At 38.6% G+C, this 16672-nt stretch overlaps 2 protein-coding genes and 1 long non-coding RNA gene across 5 annotated transcripts in view; 1 reads left to right on the top strand and 2 right to left on the bottom strand.

Annotated features, from left to right (window-relative positions):
* The window catches only part of LOC132136868 (CD48 antigen-like), a 452450-nt gene that overhangs the window by 44170 nt on the left and 391608 nt on the right, over positions 1–16672 (bottom strand). The window lies entirely within an intron of this gene.
* Positions 5398–11248, top strand: LOC132136873 (uncharacterized). 2 transcript variants are annotated; one of them, XM_059547414.1, is made up of 6 exons: positions 5398–5505; positions 7102–7388; positions 7504–7694; positions 10042–10135; positions 10477–10676; positions 10794–11248. In XM_059547414.1, the coding sequence occupies exons 1-6, from the start codon at positions 5401–5403 to the stop codon at positions 10982–10984; spliced, it is 1068 nt and encodes a 355-aa protein (XP_059403397.1). In that variant the 5' UTR covers positions 5398–5400; the 3' UTR covers positions 10985–11248. The 2 variants fall into 2 exon arrangements, with proteins under 2 accessions (XP_059403397.1, XP_059403398.1); XM_059547415.1 differs by having other exon boundaries at positions 5398–5642.
* LOC132136874 (uncharacterized) lies at positions 11351–14382 on the bottom strand. Of its 2 annotated transcripts, none has more exons than XR_009431588.1 (6): positions 14125–14382; positions 13726–13854; positions 12994–13187; positions 12414–12568; positions 12097–12301; positions 11351–11911 (listed from the first exon to the last, which is right to left on the bottom strand). It is a non-coding gene; the product is annotated as an uncharacterized LOC132136874 (long non-coding RNA). The 2 variants fall into 2 exon arrangements; XR_009431587.1 differs by having other exon boundaries at positions 12421–12568.

Here is a 16672-nt window from a genome sequence, read left to right as displayed (position 1 = left end):
TTTGGTGAGTTTCCTTCCTAATAGTGTTATATTATGGTCAGATAAGCCTGTTAATAAATTGTATGATTTTGTTATCCTTTCCGGTCTGTTTGTAAACATTAAGTCAATTTGCGTCTGAGAGGAGTGAGTGATGCGGGTGGGACCAAGAACTAACTGGGTGAGATCAAATTTGTCTGTTATATCTTTAAGTTTTTTCCGATCAATTTTATTTTCCCAGTTTATATTAAAATCACCCATTAAAATTAACTCCTTTCTTTCTTGACATTGTTTTAACAGTTTGTGTAAATTATCATAAAAAGCAATGGTAGATGAAGGAGGACGATAAAGACAAATTAAAATAAATGACATTTCAGGGGATAGCCAAACGTTCAGTCCAAGGCATTCAATATCTAATCCAGGCGACCATTCAATCAGATTACATTTGATTGTGTCTTTCACATAGATTAACACGCCTCCCCCTCGCCCTTTGTCTCTGTCCTTTCTGAAAACATTGTATCCAGATACATTAACAGCAGCCTCTGGGGAATATTTACTTAACCACGTTTCCGAGACACCAAGAAAATCCAGGTTGGAATTATTTAGTAGATGTTCCATTTGATCGCTCTTTGAGACCATACTACGGACATTAATATGTCCGCCTAATAATCCCCTTGGTTTGGAGCGTGGGTCCCATAGAATTTTTGCCTGGTTTAAAGTTTTAAAAAATTTAAACTTACGATGTTTCCTGATAGCTGGATTGAGATCAGTAAGTTTTCGTTTATCACGAATAGGCCGCATTACCGGTGTAGAGATCCCCAGCATCGGAGACATGAATGATGAAAGCTTACCACTGGCATGCGTCAAAGTTGTGAAGTGTTCCTCACGTGTCGCTCAGTGTAAGGTGGAATCCAAACCAGAGGCCACACATGGATTCAGCGCATCCAGGGAAGACCGCAGCATGCCGTCCACCTGTGCCATCCACGATCACCCGCGTGATCCTCGGCTTCCTCCCACGTTCAGACTCCGACTGCGGCCGTTGTCCCACCGGTAATCCAGGGCAGGTCCCAGGCGACAGCCGTGCGCGTCCATGGAGAGGACGGCGTCACCAATACCGGCTCCGTGCGGACCAGGGTTAGGCTCAACATCTCCAGCCAAGAGAAGGATAGTCAACAGCAAAAGAATATCCTGGTAGGGCCGTCTTGATTTTATTTTCCTTCGGGAACCTGTATGATTTGGCAGGGTAGCTTGGCCTTTGTTTAGCAGAGCTTCGTAAATAGTATGTTGGCTCGATGCGTTTGGACTGATGCCGTGCTGAGACTTTCCAAGCCCAGCTGAACCGGCACAACAACATCGCACAGACAGTAGGAGTAGCACAACGACTAAACTTGCTACAAACAGACTTTTTGTGATCGTAGCACTTTGCCTTGATTGTATGAGATGGCGTGAGCCAGTTTTATACGAAAAATAGTGTTTTGCGTGGTTGGTAGCATTGTTTGCGTATACGGCGACAGCAGCACCTGTCCGCATGCGTCCTGCCATGATCATCTTCATGATGAAAACCCCTGAAAAAATGTATGTACGGGCTGTAGTCATGTGGAGATAAGGCTAGGTAAATCTGGGTATCATCAGCATAGCTGTGATAGGCAATGTGGTTCTTTCTCATTATTTGACTTAGTGGAAGCATATACAGGCTAAACAAGAGCGGTGCAAGAATTGACCCTTGTGGGACTCCGCATGTCATGGACGTCCACTCAGACTTATGCTCTCCTAGACTCACATAATAACCTCTCCCTTCTAAGTATGACCTGAACCATTTGAGTACCATCCCAGAAAGCCCGACCCAGTTTTCCAGTCTCTCTAGTAGTATGTTATGATCGACAGTGTCAAACGCAGCACTGAGATCTAGCAATACCAGCACCGATATTTTGCCAGAGTCACAATTTAAGCGAATATCATTTATTATCTTAATGAGTGCTATCTCTGGGCTGTGATGCGGTCGAAAACCAGATTGAAAATTGTAATTGTTGAAAACGACCTTTTCTATAATTTTACCTATAAAAGGAAGATTAGATATTGGTCTAAAATTGCTCAAAATGGTGTTATCAAGATTGCTCTTTTTCAGGAGGGGCTTAACAACTGCATTTTTTAAGGAGTTTGGAAATTTCCCAGAAAGAAGTGAGGCGTTCACCACTTCTAAAAGATCTGCTTCTAAGCAGTTAAGCACACTTTTGAAAAAAGATGTGGGAAGTGTGTCAAGATAGCAGATTGATGATTTTAGGTGCTGCACTATGTCTTCCAGAATTTTGCTATCAATTGCTTCAAAAATAGACATAGTATCTTTTTGATATTGTGGCCTAATCTGTCTGACCTCTGCATTACTTGAGGATGTGCTAATCGCCTTCCTGATATTGATGATCTTCTCAGAAAAGAAGGATGCAAACTCATTGCATTTGCTGTCTGAGAGCATTTCACTGGGAATCTGACTTGGGGGGTTTGTCAGTCTCTCAACAGTGGCAAAAAGAGTACGGGTGTTATTTAAGTTACTGTTTATAAGGCTTGAGAATAAATTCTGTCTAGCTGTGGCTAGTTTCACATTAAAAGCATGAAGGCTGTCTTTGTAGATGCTATAGTGAATTTCAAGTTTTGTCTTCCGCCACATCCGCTCTGCTTTTCTGCATTGTCTTTTCATAGTCTGAACTGCTGTTGATCTTCTCCAAACTGATTTCTGTCTGTTTGTTTTCTTACTGATTATTATTGGAGCAATATCATCAATAACATTCTTAACTTTTGAGTTGAATGAATCAAGGAGAGTATCAACAGAGTCTGCAGAAATGCTTGGTGTTAAAGATATAGCCTCCATAAATAGTACACTTGTGTTCTCGTTAATGCATCTCCTTCTGACAGAGACCGATCTAGATTCAGTTGTAGCAGACATCAAAATATCAAAGAAAATACAGAAGTGATCAGATAGTGCTATGTCCTTAATAACAATGGATGAAATGTTTAGACCCCTACTGATGATTAAGTCTAGAGTGTGTCCACCTTTGTGTGTGGGTCCATGCACATGCTGAGTCAAGTCAAAAGTGTTTAGAACCGTTATTATTTCTTTCAAAAGACAAGTACTGACCAAATGACACTTGCTTGCATTGATAGACATCTTTAAATATAGCAGCTACACCCCCACCTCTCCTAACAGTCCTGCAGACACTCATGTAAGTGAAGTTAGGAGGGGCTGTTTCATTAAGGACTGTTGCATTGCAGCTGTCTTCTAGCCATGTTTCGTTTAGAAACATAAAATCCAGATTGTTTGTGGTTATAAAGTCATTGATTAGAAATGATTTATTTTTTAGTGAGCGAATGTTTAAAGATGCTAACTTGATGGCTGTGCTTTGTGTCTTTACATCAATTTTAGTTTGATGCATAATAGGCCGCAGATTAGATGAGTTTGCCCTTCGGTTTGAGATGGCCTTAGACTTTCTATCACGTGATAAAACTGAAATAGAGAAAGCTACAGGCACACTGTGTTCCCGCTTGTTCAGTAGGCATTTGTGAATGTTGCTGTTATTATAGCGGGGACCCGACACATATCACTGAGAGCTGCTATCAGTTGTTTTTGGTTCACCTTCAGCAGACAGAGGGTTTGGGCCCCGGCGTTGTGGCAGTGGTCGCAGAGCTCTCGCAGGAGCAGGGACCACAGGCTTTGGTGGTTTTGGGGTCTGCCGTTTTTTTTTTGTGATATCTGCGGGCTTGCAGCAAATGAGTGAGAGAGTTTAGTTCCAGCATACACCAATTCCTCCATTTTCTGTGAGAAGCACAGAAGTTGAGATGCTGGAGAAAGTGATAATGTGTCTGGTAAGATGGGCTGTGTCTCTGGTGTTTCCGGTGGCTGTGATATGCTGTCCTGGCTTCCCTGGCTGTTTTCCAGAAAGTAATCCCTGGGTGCTGAATCTTGTAGCTGTTTTGATACGTCACAATCAGTCTGTGAGGAGGTCTGTGGGCAGGGCTCAGTCGGGATAGTGTCCATGAGCAGTGCTTGTTTTGGCTGCGTGGTGTTATCAGTGTCCTTGTGGGATATATCAACCACATGATGACTCGAACCCGGTGTGTGTGTGCTGAATGGATTGACACACTCTGCTGAAGGATGACGGAGGGAAAAGTAGATATTGTCCTTAAACACTCTAGCACCAAGTTTGTTTGGGTGGAGGCCATCCGGTTTAAACAATTGTCTATGGCCCCAGAAAAGATTGAAGTTGTCAATGAAATTCACTCCTTTTATATTACAAGATCTTTGTAGCCATGTGTTCAGCCCAAGCAACCGTGAAAACATATTTGTTCCCCTTGCTGGGAGTGGTCCACTGATGAACAACTGAACTTTGAGTCTTCGAAGTGTTTCAAAGAGTTCACTGAAGTCCTTCTTAAGGAGTTCTGACTGCTCTTTCCGAATATCATTCTTCCCCACAAGGATGATGATTCGATTTGCAGTCTTGTGCTTCATCAGAATGTTCTGAAGTTCCTTGTTCACATCAGAGACCGTTGCTTGAGGAAGGCAGCATGTGGTTGTAGTCCTGCTACGGATGTTTCTGATAACAGAGTCACCCACTATCAGAGTCCTTGGCTCGACTGCGCTCTGAGCTGAAAGCCGCTGTCTGCTCGACCTTGAGCGCATGTTAGTAGCGATGTTAGCTGCTGGCTGATCCGATCCATATTTAATCACATTTGGGGATTCCTCACCCACATTCATTAATGCTTCAAATCTGTTCTCAAGATGTATAGGGGGTGGTTGAATGCCAGTATTCACAAGCCTTGTCATAGTCGAATCTGGGGTAGAGGAAGCTACGGCAGCAATACGAGAAACTCGTGACAATCTAATATTTCGTGTTCCTTTGGGTCCCTGTTTGTGCCATCGATTAGTGTGGCGATCAGTTTCGGCTTGTTCCTCTACACTTGGTATAAACTGTTGAGATTCATAAGATTCATGGGACTCACTGGCTGTATGCTGAGAAGGTCCATGACGACGGTCTGCTGAGTGTTCCGTCTGTTTTGGAAGTCCAGCAAGTAACTTTGTTTCAAGAATCACAATCCTTTGTAGAAGTTTGCAGCAGTTCATTCAACAACTAGATCCAACAGGAGGCATTTTTTCTCTCTTCTGTTTGAATGTAGGCAGTTGTTTTCCCCTCTCTGGAATGTAAGCAGCTGGCAGTGGGAGGCAACACTTTTTGTAGTGTTATTTCAGTCCCAAAGAGTTTTTAGTTTTAGCGTTTGTGCCAGAAAATCTGTTTTTGAGCACTGTGCTGATCTGCTGATGTAGAAATCTTAGAAAAATCAGAGAAAAGTACAGAAATAAGAAGCAAAGCGCAGAGCAGTAAGCTAGAACGTCCGAACGGTAGCAAAGCCGGAAGCAGATTGCCGGCTAAAATACGAATGTATGACCTAATCTTGCATTCTGCATTGGTACTTTTTCGTGAACCGGAAGTTACTCCCGCCCAGAGCTCCCGCCACGCCAAGAAGACCCACCCTTCACCCAAGGTAATGTAAAACACGTAATTGATGTCCGAGCTACTGCGACAATGGAAACAACAAGTTATGTTCTCTTTCGAGAAGGCAAACGTGTCACAGTAAGAGATGATGACATGTCTGTTGACAAAATATGCAGGATATTTCAGGTACTGAAATAATACACAATATATAAGTAACGTTTGTTATAAATTACAGTTTTGCACGCAAGGACATAACGCAGTATGTTCCTGCACAACCGGAGGCTGCAGATTCAGGACCACAGTTCTAGTACCCTGTTGGTTTAGTTTGCAGTAACGTTACTTTGTATATAGCATCAATATATTAATCTCATTAGTATTTGTTTTTAAATGTGATTTTTGATTCAAAATGCAGCAGAGGTTAATTACTAAGTGTGCTTTGAGTCACAATTTTAAATTTAAACATGAATTTACACAAAATATAAATGAAATATCAATTTTGTAAAATCGAAGTATATCAATTTTAAAACAATTGTAAAAAATGAAGAACCTTAAAAGTCTTAGTCTCTTGAATTATACAGTATATTGATTAACCTCCTTAAGGTGATTTAGCTCATTATCAGGTAAGTTAAAGTTGGAATCAGCGTATGGAGTCACTAAATTACAGCTGATATTTTAAAAGTTGTTGAGAGGCAAGACAAGACACAAGAATGATTCAAGAATGTTTATATATATATATATATATATATGTCATTTTTGCAACAACATCACAAGCACCAAAGTGAACCCCTTTTCCATCAGTTGCTGCATGGATAGAACGGCTGTAGGCTTCAACTCTAGACAGAGAGATATAAATAAGAAACATTTGTTTAACATATTCAACTGGTGTATGTGTGTATGTGTGTATATATATATATATATATATATATATATATATATATATATATATATATATATATATATATATGAAAAGTGAAAGTCCTTGCAGCATGTGGTGCATCTCTTCAATTCAGGGATCTCCCTTTTTGGATTGTCATATGTATCTTGAAAAAGAGAGAGCCTACTTGTTAGAATATTTTGAGATCATGAAAATATCCCTAGTGCCTTTTTTAATCATCTGTTCTACAATGAGCCTAACCAAATCCATAAAAGCACTTCATATTGGCCATGCAGAACAGGACAGAAACTAACACATGATATCAATGGACTGTATGTGGAGTAGACCTGCAGATTAGGCCAAATTGTAACAAGCTATTAACACTGCCAAACGCCTAATTCATCATTACAAAACAACAGGCTAACACATACTGCAACTAGGCCGTCAGTGCAGTTTAATTATGAAAGATATTTTATACATAAATATGGTAAAACAACGACTATTAAGCCAGTATTCACACTAATACATTAAGATGCAGGTAAATCTTACAAACCTTACATCAACCATACTCTTGTCATCTGATAAGTTTAATTAATGTGCAGGCCGTTCCACCCCTATTAGGTTTTCTGACATTTTAATTAAGCATTTTGTTTATATTCGTTATTAAACTAACAATTAATCTGATGGATTAGCATTTGTCTTTTTACTGTTTACCATTTATTTTAAATGTTCATTAAACTTATGGCATTTTCTTTCTATGCACTTCAACAGGTTGATGGCAGCAGTCTGTACATTACAGATGATGCAAACACCGCAACATTTCCAGAGCCATCTGGACGTTTTTGCATCCTCAATCTTGTGCATCGGGGCCATTATGAGGTCCATGGGGATCCAGATCATAGTCAGCTTCCTGCAAGCAGAGCCGTACCCACTACTGCTGTTCCTTTTGCCTTCATGCGCCGCCCCGCACCTGCCGCTTCTGCTTCCACTGAAACACCACGACCTTCCCCTGGAACTCCACGAACTACTGGCCTGTTCCCTGCAAGATCCTTCCAAAGGTTACTTATTAAATATACAACTGAACTATGCTGCTAAAATGTCATCCTATAGCTAAAATATTAATAGAATTTTAGGCCCACAGTTGTGATTTTAAACAGTCTGGTTTATCCACAGGTCAGTCCATGTTGCTGAAATAGTGAATGACAAGCTCAGTACTTCCAGGACAGTTGTCATTCGCTTTTTGGAAGCTGATGCAACTGTTGAACGAATAACTGCAAAGGTGAAGGATGCATTAGGCTGTGATGAGCCAATTACCCTGACAGACAGCCAAGGAAGTGAGATAGTGGACTCAGATGGCACAAGAAGTAAGTTTTATGATTAGAATGTTGCTTCTAATTTGTGTAATTTTTAATTAGTGTTGATTTAAAAAAAAAAGTCATTGCTATCATTCATTGCTATCAGTCAGGATTTGGCCCAGAAGTTGATTGAGAGCATGCCCAGTCGAATTGCAGAGGTCCTGAAAAAGAAGGGCCAACACTGCAAATACTGACTCTTTGCATAAATGTCATGTAATTGTCGATAAAAGCCTTTGAAACGTATGAAGTGCTTCTAATTATATTTCAGTACATCAAAAAAACAACTAAAACAATGATCTAAAAGCAGTTATGTATGTAATTCTCAAAACTTTTGGCCACGACTGTAGAATCAGAACCAGAATCGCTAAAAATTAAATGATACCCAACCCTAGTAATTACTCACCCTCATGTTGTTCTAACCCTGTAAGACTTCCTTTCATCTTCGGAACACAAGTTAATATTTTTATGATGAAATCTGAGAGCTGGCTCACTCTTCTATAGGCTTCCAAGTGACTGAAACTTGCTCGATCGACTCCAGTGGCTCAACAAACGTTTATCAAGCGACGAGAATAGATTTTGTGCGCAAAAATCAACAAAATAAAAACATTGGTTGGATTTTTATCATTATAGGGTAGTTGTGTACACACACTGCCAACACACATTTACAACCCTAATTCTGGAAAAGTTGGGACGTATTTTAAATTTTAATAAAATGAAAACTAAAAGACTTTCAAATCACATGAGCCAATATTTTATTCACAATAGAACATAGATAACATAGCAAATGTTTAAACTGAGAAAGTTTACAATTTTATGCACAAAATGAGCTCATTTCAATTTTGATTTCTGCTACAGGTCTCAAAATAGTTGGGACGGGGCATGTTTACCATGGTGTAGCATCTCCTTTTCTTTTCAAAACAGTTTGAAGACGTCTGGGCATTGAGGCTATGAGTTGCTGGAGTTTTGCTATTGGAATTTGGTCCCATTCTTGCCTTATATAGATTTCCAGCTGCTGAAGAGTTCGTGGTCGTCTTTGACGTATTTTTCGTTTAATGATGCGCCAAATGTTCTCTATAGGTGAAAGATCTGGACTGCAGGCAGGCCAGGTTAGCACCCAGACTCTTCTACGACGAAGCCATGCTGTTGTTATAGCTGCAGTATGTGGTTTTGCATTGTCCTGCTGAAATAAACAAGGCCTTCCCTGAAATAGACGTTGTTTGGAGGGAAGCATATGTTGCTCTAAAACCTTTATATACCTTTCAGCATTCACAGAGCCTTCCAAAACATGCAAGCTGCCCATACCGTATGCACTTATGCACCCCCATACCATCAGAGATGCTGGCTTTTGAACTGAACGCTGATAACATGCTGGAAGGTCTCCCTCCTCTTTAGCCCGGAGGACACGGCGTCCGTGATTTCCAACAAGAATGTCAAATTTGGACTCGTCTGACCATAAAACACTATTCCACTTTGAAATAGTCCATTTTAAATGAGCCTTGGCCCACAGGACACGACGGCGCTTCTGGACCATGTTCACATATGGCTTCCTTTTTGCATGATAGAGCTTTAGTTGGCATCTGCTGATGGCACGGCGGATTGTGTTTACCGACAGTGGTTTCTGAAAGTATTCCTGGGCCCATTTAGTAATGTCATTGACACAATCATGCCGATGAGTGATGCAGTGTCGTCTGAGAGCCCGAAGACCACGGGCATCCAATAAAGGTCTCCGGCCTTGTCCCTTACGCACAGAGATTTCTCCAGTTTCTCTGAATCTTTTGATGATGTTATGCACTGTAGATGATGAGATTTGCAAAGCCTTTGCAATTTGACGTTGAGGAACATTGTTTTTAAAGTTTTCCACAATTTTTTTTACGCAGTCTTTCACAGATTGGAGAGCCTCTGCCCATCTTTACTTCTGAGAGACTCTGCTTCTCTAAGACAAAGCTTTTATAGCTAATCATGTTACAGACCTGATATCAATTAACTTAATTAATCACTAGATGTTCTCCCAGCTGAATCTTTTCAAAACTGCTTGCTTTTTTAGCCATTTGTTGCCCCCGTGCCAACTTTTTTGAGACCTGTAGCAGGCATTCAATTTTAAATGAGCTAATTAAGTGGATAAAAGTGTACAATTTCTCAGTTTAAACATTTGCTACGTTATCTATGTTCTATTGTGAATAAAATATTGGCTCATGTGATTTGAAATTCCTTTAGTTTTCTTTTTTTTAAAATTTAAAAAACGTCCCAACTTTTCCGGAATTCGGGTTGTATGTTCATACACCATGTAAAAAGTGATTTTTGCATAATAGGTGCCCTTTAAATACAAAAGTGAAGTAAGTATTTTCTGATTCCTAAGGTTCACAATACTGGAAACAGAACTCCAGAAAAATCTACGCCATCTCTGAATTTGACTTTGTAGAGTTCCAGAATGGAAGAAGAGCTAAAACAAGGTAATACAACATTTCATGTGAAGGCAAAATCATATGAATGTAAAAAATTTAATATAGATTTGAGATGTTACATTGTTGCAGATCCTTTTTTCATTACATGCATGATTAATATTTGAAAATAATTTAAAAGAATCAGTTTTGAGTCATGGTCATGAATTTATTCATTATGATTTAATTATATGACTATTTACTCAACAGAAATTTAAATTTACAACAACTAAGAGAAGGTATCTTAGGTTGACACTATTACAGAGTAAAATATCCAGAAAGATGTTTAATCATTGGTTCGTACACCACTTGAATACATCTTTAATAATTTCTTTTCTGATCCTACATTTAAGTCGAAGGGCTGAAGAGAGTTTGAGTGCACAAGAGGTTATTGGTAAAATTAACCAACTAAAGGAAGCTGTCGAGAGCCTCCACGACATCACTACAACCATAAACCAGCTGTCTGAGCTTGCAAAGTCCAAAACCACAACAGCAATGCCAGATGCTTATCTGCGCACTTTAAAGGACGCCTTCACCTGTCTCATTTGTAAAGGTATGTGTAAGTTATTTAACATTAGGTACATATACAGTATATGTTAATTTCCTTTTTATATTAAAATAAACTATTAAATGTCATTATGCATATTTTTCTTTGATTACAACCTTGCAGCACTAATGGAAGAGCCCATGTTTTCCACATGCTGGGAGTCTCTGGTTAGATGCCAAACATGTGTGGAGCAGTGGCTGTTAACCGCAGATCACTGTCTGAAATGCAGAGCTCAAGAGTTTGCCTCCAAGGTGCACCAAGTTAAGGGTTTTTCTGCTTTCCTGTCTTCTTTCAAGGAGATAGAAACAGAGTAACTCCTGATGTTTCAGCAAGGATGGCATCCATGTTACTGGAAAGTAACAGAGGCTGCACATTTTTTTTTATTTTAGCAAACACCACAGCTGTTGATTTTATTAATCTGTTTTCTCAGAGGAAGATGAACTTGTTAATAAAATCATCTGTTGTAATGTTATGTTTGAATAGCAACCTGCAGCTTTCCAGGAACATGTCTAACCATCTTCACTTTGCATTTTTCATTATCACGTCTGTTTGTTTGATACGTGGTTATAATGTTTAATCCTGTTTGATGTTTTATAAAACATTTTGGAATGGAGCAGTTGTTCCTCAACAGCAATTGACCTCTTAAAAGAACATTTTAAAAAGGAAGTAGTTAAAACAGATTAACTGATGTTATTTTCTTTATTGTGATCTGATAAGCTAGATTTTTATACAAAAGCTCAACTTCTTTACATGACAATTACATTTAAAACAAAGAATTTACAAAGAAACAAAAATTGTAAGTGCTGTGTATTCATTGTAAACAGAGTTACTGCATTGTTAGTGCAATTTATTTTGTTATGGACTGAAACCACTTTTACAGATTCCTCTGTAATAAATTTTATTTTTGAAATTATACTGCTGCTTTATTGACCACTGCAGGTCACACACACCTTCTGGTGAAATCAATAAGAGACATAACTGCATCTTTAAAAGGGCCATAGTTATGGTGAACTACATTTTCGTACAGTGATAATATGTCAAAGTGAGAACCAAACTCCGTTTCAGTCCATTGTTGGGCCTCTTCAGAGGGGAAAGGATCACATCCAAAACGGATTCCCTTTTCAATGCGGATCCCATTTCCTGCTGATACAGGTCAGCTGCAACAGAACCAACAGGCAGAAGGTCCTCGAGAAGTTTTGCAGGACACCCTTCTTTAGCCAGTTCATTTGGTATTCCCTTTCCTGTAAGACATAACATGTTTTACATGTTGAATCTGCCCATATACTGTACATTTTCAGTTTAATTAGCTACAAATGAATTAATTCAGTATAGATCGAAATCTATAATAGAACAGCCAAAATTATTTAAACTGCTTGATTAATAAGTCATGACATCAATGTAGCCAGTAGAATGAAATTTATTATACCTGGGATCCTGTGTGCATTCCATGCCTCTGTGACTTTTGAAATGCCAATCCTAGCCATTTGGCATGTCAGGTTTGACACACAATACTTTGATGTGTTGTCCTCCATACTCTGTTCATCTTGGTCCACCAGCTCTACCAAAGCTGTCTTCAAAGGGTAGTTGACTCTGGCATTCACCTCCGACCACATTCTCTCGATCACATGGTTCTGTGCAGGTTTTTAAGGATAGTATTAGTCTGCCTGCCCTCATTAGAAATACAATTAAACCTGGATTTATTTATAAAAAAAATAAATGTATATTACATATATATATATATACACATCACCCTTGTAGAAGGAGTCTGAAGGTAAGGCTGCCTTTGAGTATTGTGTCTGTGTTCTGCCAGCTTTTCCTGTATGAATAATGCCAGATAAAACTCTTTCCCACAGTCAACTCTGACCTGATCCCATAGTCCATAAGAAAGTACAGCAGGTCTAAGGAAAAAATCGCAGACAAACATAAAATATAACCTTTACACGCAGCATTAGTCTAAGCCATAAATCCCTAAAGTGCAAATTAAAAGTCCAAAGCACTTAAATTTTTTTCCAGCTGCACACACAAGGTGGTGTGACACCCAAAATCTGTGACCCATCAGATTCTGTGACCCTAATAGGAATTAAAGCACGTAGGGTGGTTAATGTTGTGAATTGGTCGCAGGTTGGTTAGGTTAGGCACCAAAACTACTTGGTTAGGTTTAAGAAAATATTGTGGCTTGGGTTTTGACACAAAATCTGATGGCTCGCAGAATTTGGTGTTACAGCGGCAAGTTACCACACAACCACCGAGCAATTTGGGCACAGTGTCTTGCCCAATGACATTGACATGCAGACTACTAGCACTAACAAAGTTACCTGTACACTTTTTACGACGTTACGAAATTACGACGTTGTTCTTTATTGGCATAGTGGAGTGACTGACAATCTTCTTGCTGAAACCATCGATAGCCATTACATGGGTCACACCAAACATAACAAGCTTTTCATTTTGATCTACATGTAGCTTGTGCCCCATGTATTCTGCATTGTAGGGTATGGGGTTCAGATTTCGGGCACCCTAAAATATAAGAACGACAATATTATAAAATCTCAATAATCCTTGATTTGTATAATAAGATTCACCTACACCTAAGTTACAGTGGTCCAAACATCTGAAGCCCTATTTCAGCAAGCAGGCTTAACAGACACTGACCTTATCCCTGAGCTCTGAGTTGACTAAATTTGAGATGGGAAAGTCAGAGTTTTTGGTTCCAGAATAGCTGATAGAATTAGTTCAATCAACTCGTTTAACCGGTTGGAAGCATGTGAGTGGGGATGAAAAACCTATCATCAATGTAGTTCTGATACTACGATTGACATTTTATTTTAAAAAACAGGAGTGGAGGAAGGATCAATAAGTTAAAAATATACAATTATATTCAGTGTATTCTACCTGTGGAAATGTGACTTCCATCAGGTTCAACATATTGAACTAATTCTATCAGCTGTCCTAAAACTGTTTCATCTCTCAGGCTCAGTCAACTCAGAGCTTGTCAAGCCTGCTATCTGATATAGGGCCCTGATGTGTTCTATTGTGGTAGATGTTATGACCTTACCTGATGTCTTGCAATGTGGTAGGGTTGATGAACACGTCTCAACACTTTGCCCACTCTGCCCTCAGAAGCTTTAACCCCTTTAGCAGATAGATAGCCTGTCATCATTTTTCGGCCGAAAGACGATCCAGTCTGGGAGCAGGAGTGCAACTTAGTTCAAATGTTCATTGTTATGCCTAAACATTCTAACGTTACTTAGTACAAAGGTGATTATCATTTTTTTCAAATACTGATTTTATCATCTATCGATAAACAAAACATGTTTGGGGATCTAAGATAACATTAAACAAATAAATAAGTTGCACTTAGCTGTGGTCAGCTTTTTATTTAAGAGTAACAGTTATAGCATTAATTTGTATGTTTAACAAAAGCGGTAAACGGCGATTGATAAATATAACTTACCTCAGCAATACCTTCAGCGACTTCAACTTCAAGTTGACTGTCAGGACAGAAGTTCCTCCTGACAAGTTCCTGCTCAGCACACCACCTCCGCACACTCCTCTCAGAAAACCCCCGTATCTTTCCAAACTGTGAACCCAACGCAGCTGCTATATCCCCACACGACATCCCATTCTTTCAGTTTTCTAATATAAAATTAGCATATTCATCTAAAAACATTTTTACGTCCGTATCATTCAACTGTCTATGGTCTCACTGATGTCAAAGAGTATAGAAGAACGGTCAAAGCTGTATACAACCACCTGCACACCACACCACACAACCAACAGCTCATATCTATGACAACCGCTTACTACTACTTACGATCGCTTCCGGTTCACGAAAAAGTACCAATGCAGAATGCAGGATTAGGTCATACATTCGTATTTTGATTTCCGATTTCCATCTATAAACACAATCGGATAACAAGATTGTTTTCCGTTTTTTCTGTCTTTTAATATCAAAAGAAAAAAAGAAAAATGGATTGTTTTACGTTTTTTGTTTTCCTATTTACTAATGGAAATTTGGAAACGAGCCGTTTTTCGTTTTTGTTTTTTTCCTTTTAAAACGAAAATCCATTGGCCAACAAGTACACAGACGGTCCGTGTATATTTTGGTCATTTGATTTTCTATTTAAAAATAAATAAAGATAAATGAGAAACGGTTTGATTTTCGTTTTTTCGTTTTGTTTAAGAAACGGAAAACGAAAATGTAGCTGCATTTTTCGTATTTTTGTTTTTGGGTAAAAAATGAGATTATGCTTTAATATATGTTTGAATGTGTGGGCGGCGCTGAAACACCCCTTTCATCCCTTCTGTTCTGCACCGACAAGCAGCAACGAGAGCTCAGTTCATCTTCACCAGGAGAGAAGCGGCAGACAGCAGAGCATATTAATCCTGCGGATTCTATACTAGTGGTGCTTGCAAGATAAAATAATAATAATAATAATAATAATAATTAATTAATTAAATTAATAATAAAATAAAAAATAATATTATAATTTTCCAGCTGCTGCATCTTATTGACAAAGCAGACTTGACAACTTTATTATTTTAATTATTTTAATTTTTATTTATTTTATTCTAGGCCATTCATAAAAAAAATAAAATGGTAAAAACCCAACCCCACATTTATAATAAAATTTATATTAAAATAAGTTAAGTTTTCCCCATAATTAGTCTACTTTAAATGTATAGGCTACTTAGAATTATGAACTGAATTCACGAATTCTGTAAATGACAGTATGAATATAGTGATGGTGTGACATCATTACAGATAATGAGTTCAGACGGGAAACACTGCACCTCTCGTTGGTTTCATTTGAATTACATAGACCTAAATATAAAATTATTATTATTATTTTTCTATTAAAATTGATTATTTTAAAAGTAGACATGTCCAGCTAGACATGGTTCGTCTGATGCATGAGCCTGGCTCATTTCTGACGTTTCAGAAAGAAGTTAATGTAGACCGAGATGGCAGAAAGCACATCGTGTTGAGTTTTGTAAGGTTTTCGTGTTATTTATGGTGTCTTACGATCCAAACTGACGGAGCTGAAGTTCTTTCCTCTGTTATCTGGATGGAAGGTGTGGATCGGGATCCGCCGATCAGAGAAGTGCAGCAGACTACACTCTACAAGATAAAGCTTCTGTTGCTGTTGTTTGTAATAGCAAATGAAAACATGTTAGGCTACTTGTGAGGTTTTTCTTAAATAGGTATAGAATAAAATTAGTAGCCTAAAAATCCGCATATTTCATGTCATTGTAGATCATATAGGCCTACAGTAAAATTCAAATGTCATTGAATAAATTAATTTCTGTTTGGTCAAAAAAAAAATTATATATATATATATATAAAGCTTGCAAGCACCACTAGTATAGAATCCGTGGGATTAATATGCTCTGCTGTCTGCCGCTTCTCTCCTGGTGAAAATGAACTGAGTTTGCGGTTGCCGCTTGTCGGTGCAGAACAGAAGGGATGAAAGGGGCGTTTCAGCGCCGCCCACACATTCAAACAAATATTAAAGCATAATCTCATTTTTTACCCACAAACAAAAATACGAAAAATCCAACTACATTTTCGTTTTGCGTTTCTTAAACAAAACGAAAAAACGAAAATCAAACCGTTTCTCATTTATCTTTATTTATTTTTAAATAGAAAATCAAATGACCAAAAGATACACGGACCCACACTTTGAGAGTTCGGAGAAACAATAATGTCTTCTTTTCTTGTGCTTGCAGCTTCATCCTGAGAATCCACTCTGATCAGATCTGATGGGAATCTGAAACGCTCATCAGCCTGAGCTCTTCAGTGTTTCTGCAGTGTAACACAACCAGAGTCTGAGCGGCTGAGAAGATGCTTGTTTGGTCAGTGCTGAACTAAACACTGACCGCTGTCTGTTTTCTTCTGATGGGAGCTTTCAATCAGAGTAATGACTGACATGTGTACAACTTAATGAGTTTAGTTTTAATAAATGGTGTTAGCAATAATAGCATTACTGTTAGCATTTTTA

Source organism: Carassius carassius, unplaced genomic scaffold, assembly GCF_963082965.1.
Source record: "Carassius carassius unplaced genomic scaffold, fCarCar2.1 SCAFFOLD_56, whole genome shotgun sequence".
NCBI lineage: Eukaryota > Metazoa > Chordata > Actinopteri > Cypriniformes > Cyprinidae > Carassius > Carassius carassius.
This window is presented reverse-complemented; position numbering and strand designations above follow the sequence as displayed.

Coding starts and splice junctions, on each gene's coding strand:
- LOC132136873 (XM_059547414.1), top strand. CDS start 5,401: ATGTATGACCTAATCTTGCATTCTGCATTGGTACTTTTTCGTGAACCG. Junction 5,506..7,101: donor AGACCCACCCTTCACCCAAG/GTAATGTAAAAC, acceptor GCACTTCAACAG/GTTGATGGCAGCAGTCTGTA. Junction 7,389..7,503: donor CCTGCAAGATCCTTCCAAAG/GTTACTTATTAA, acceptor GTTTATCCACAG/GTCAGTCCATGTTGCTGAAA.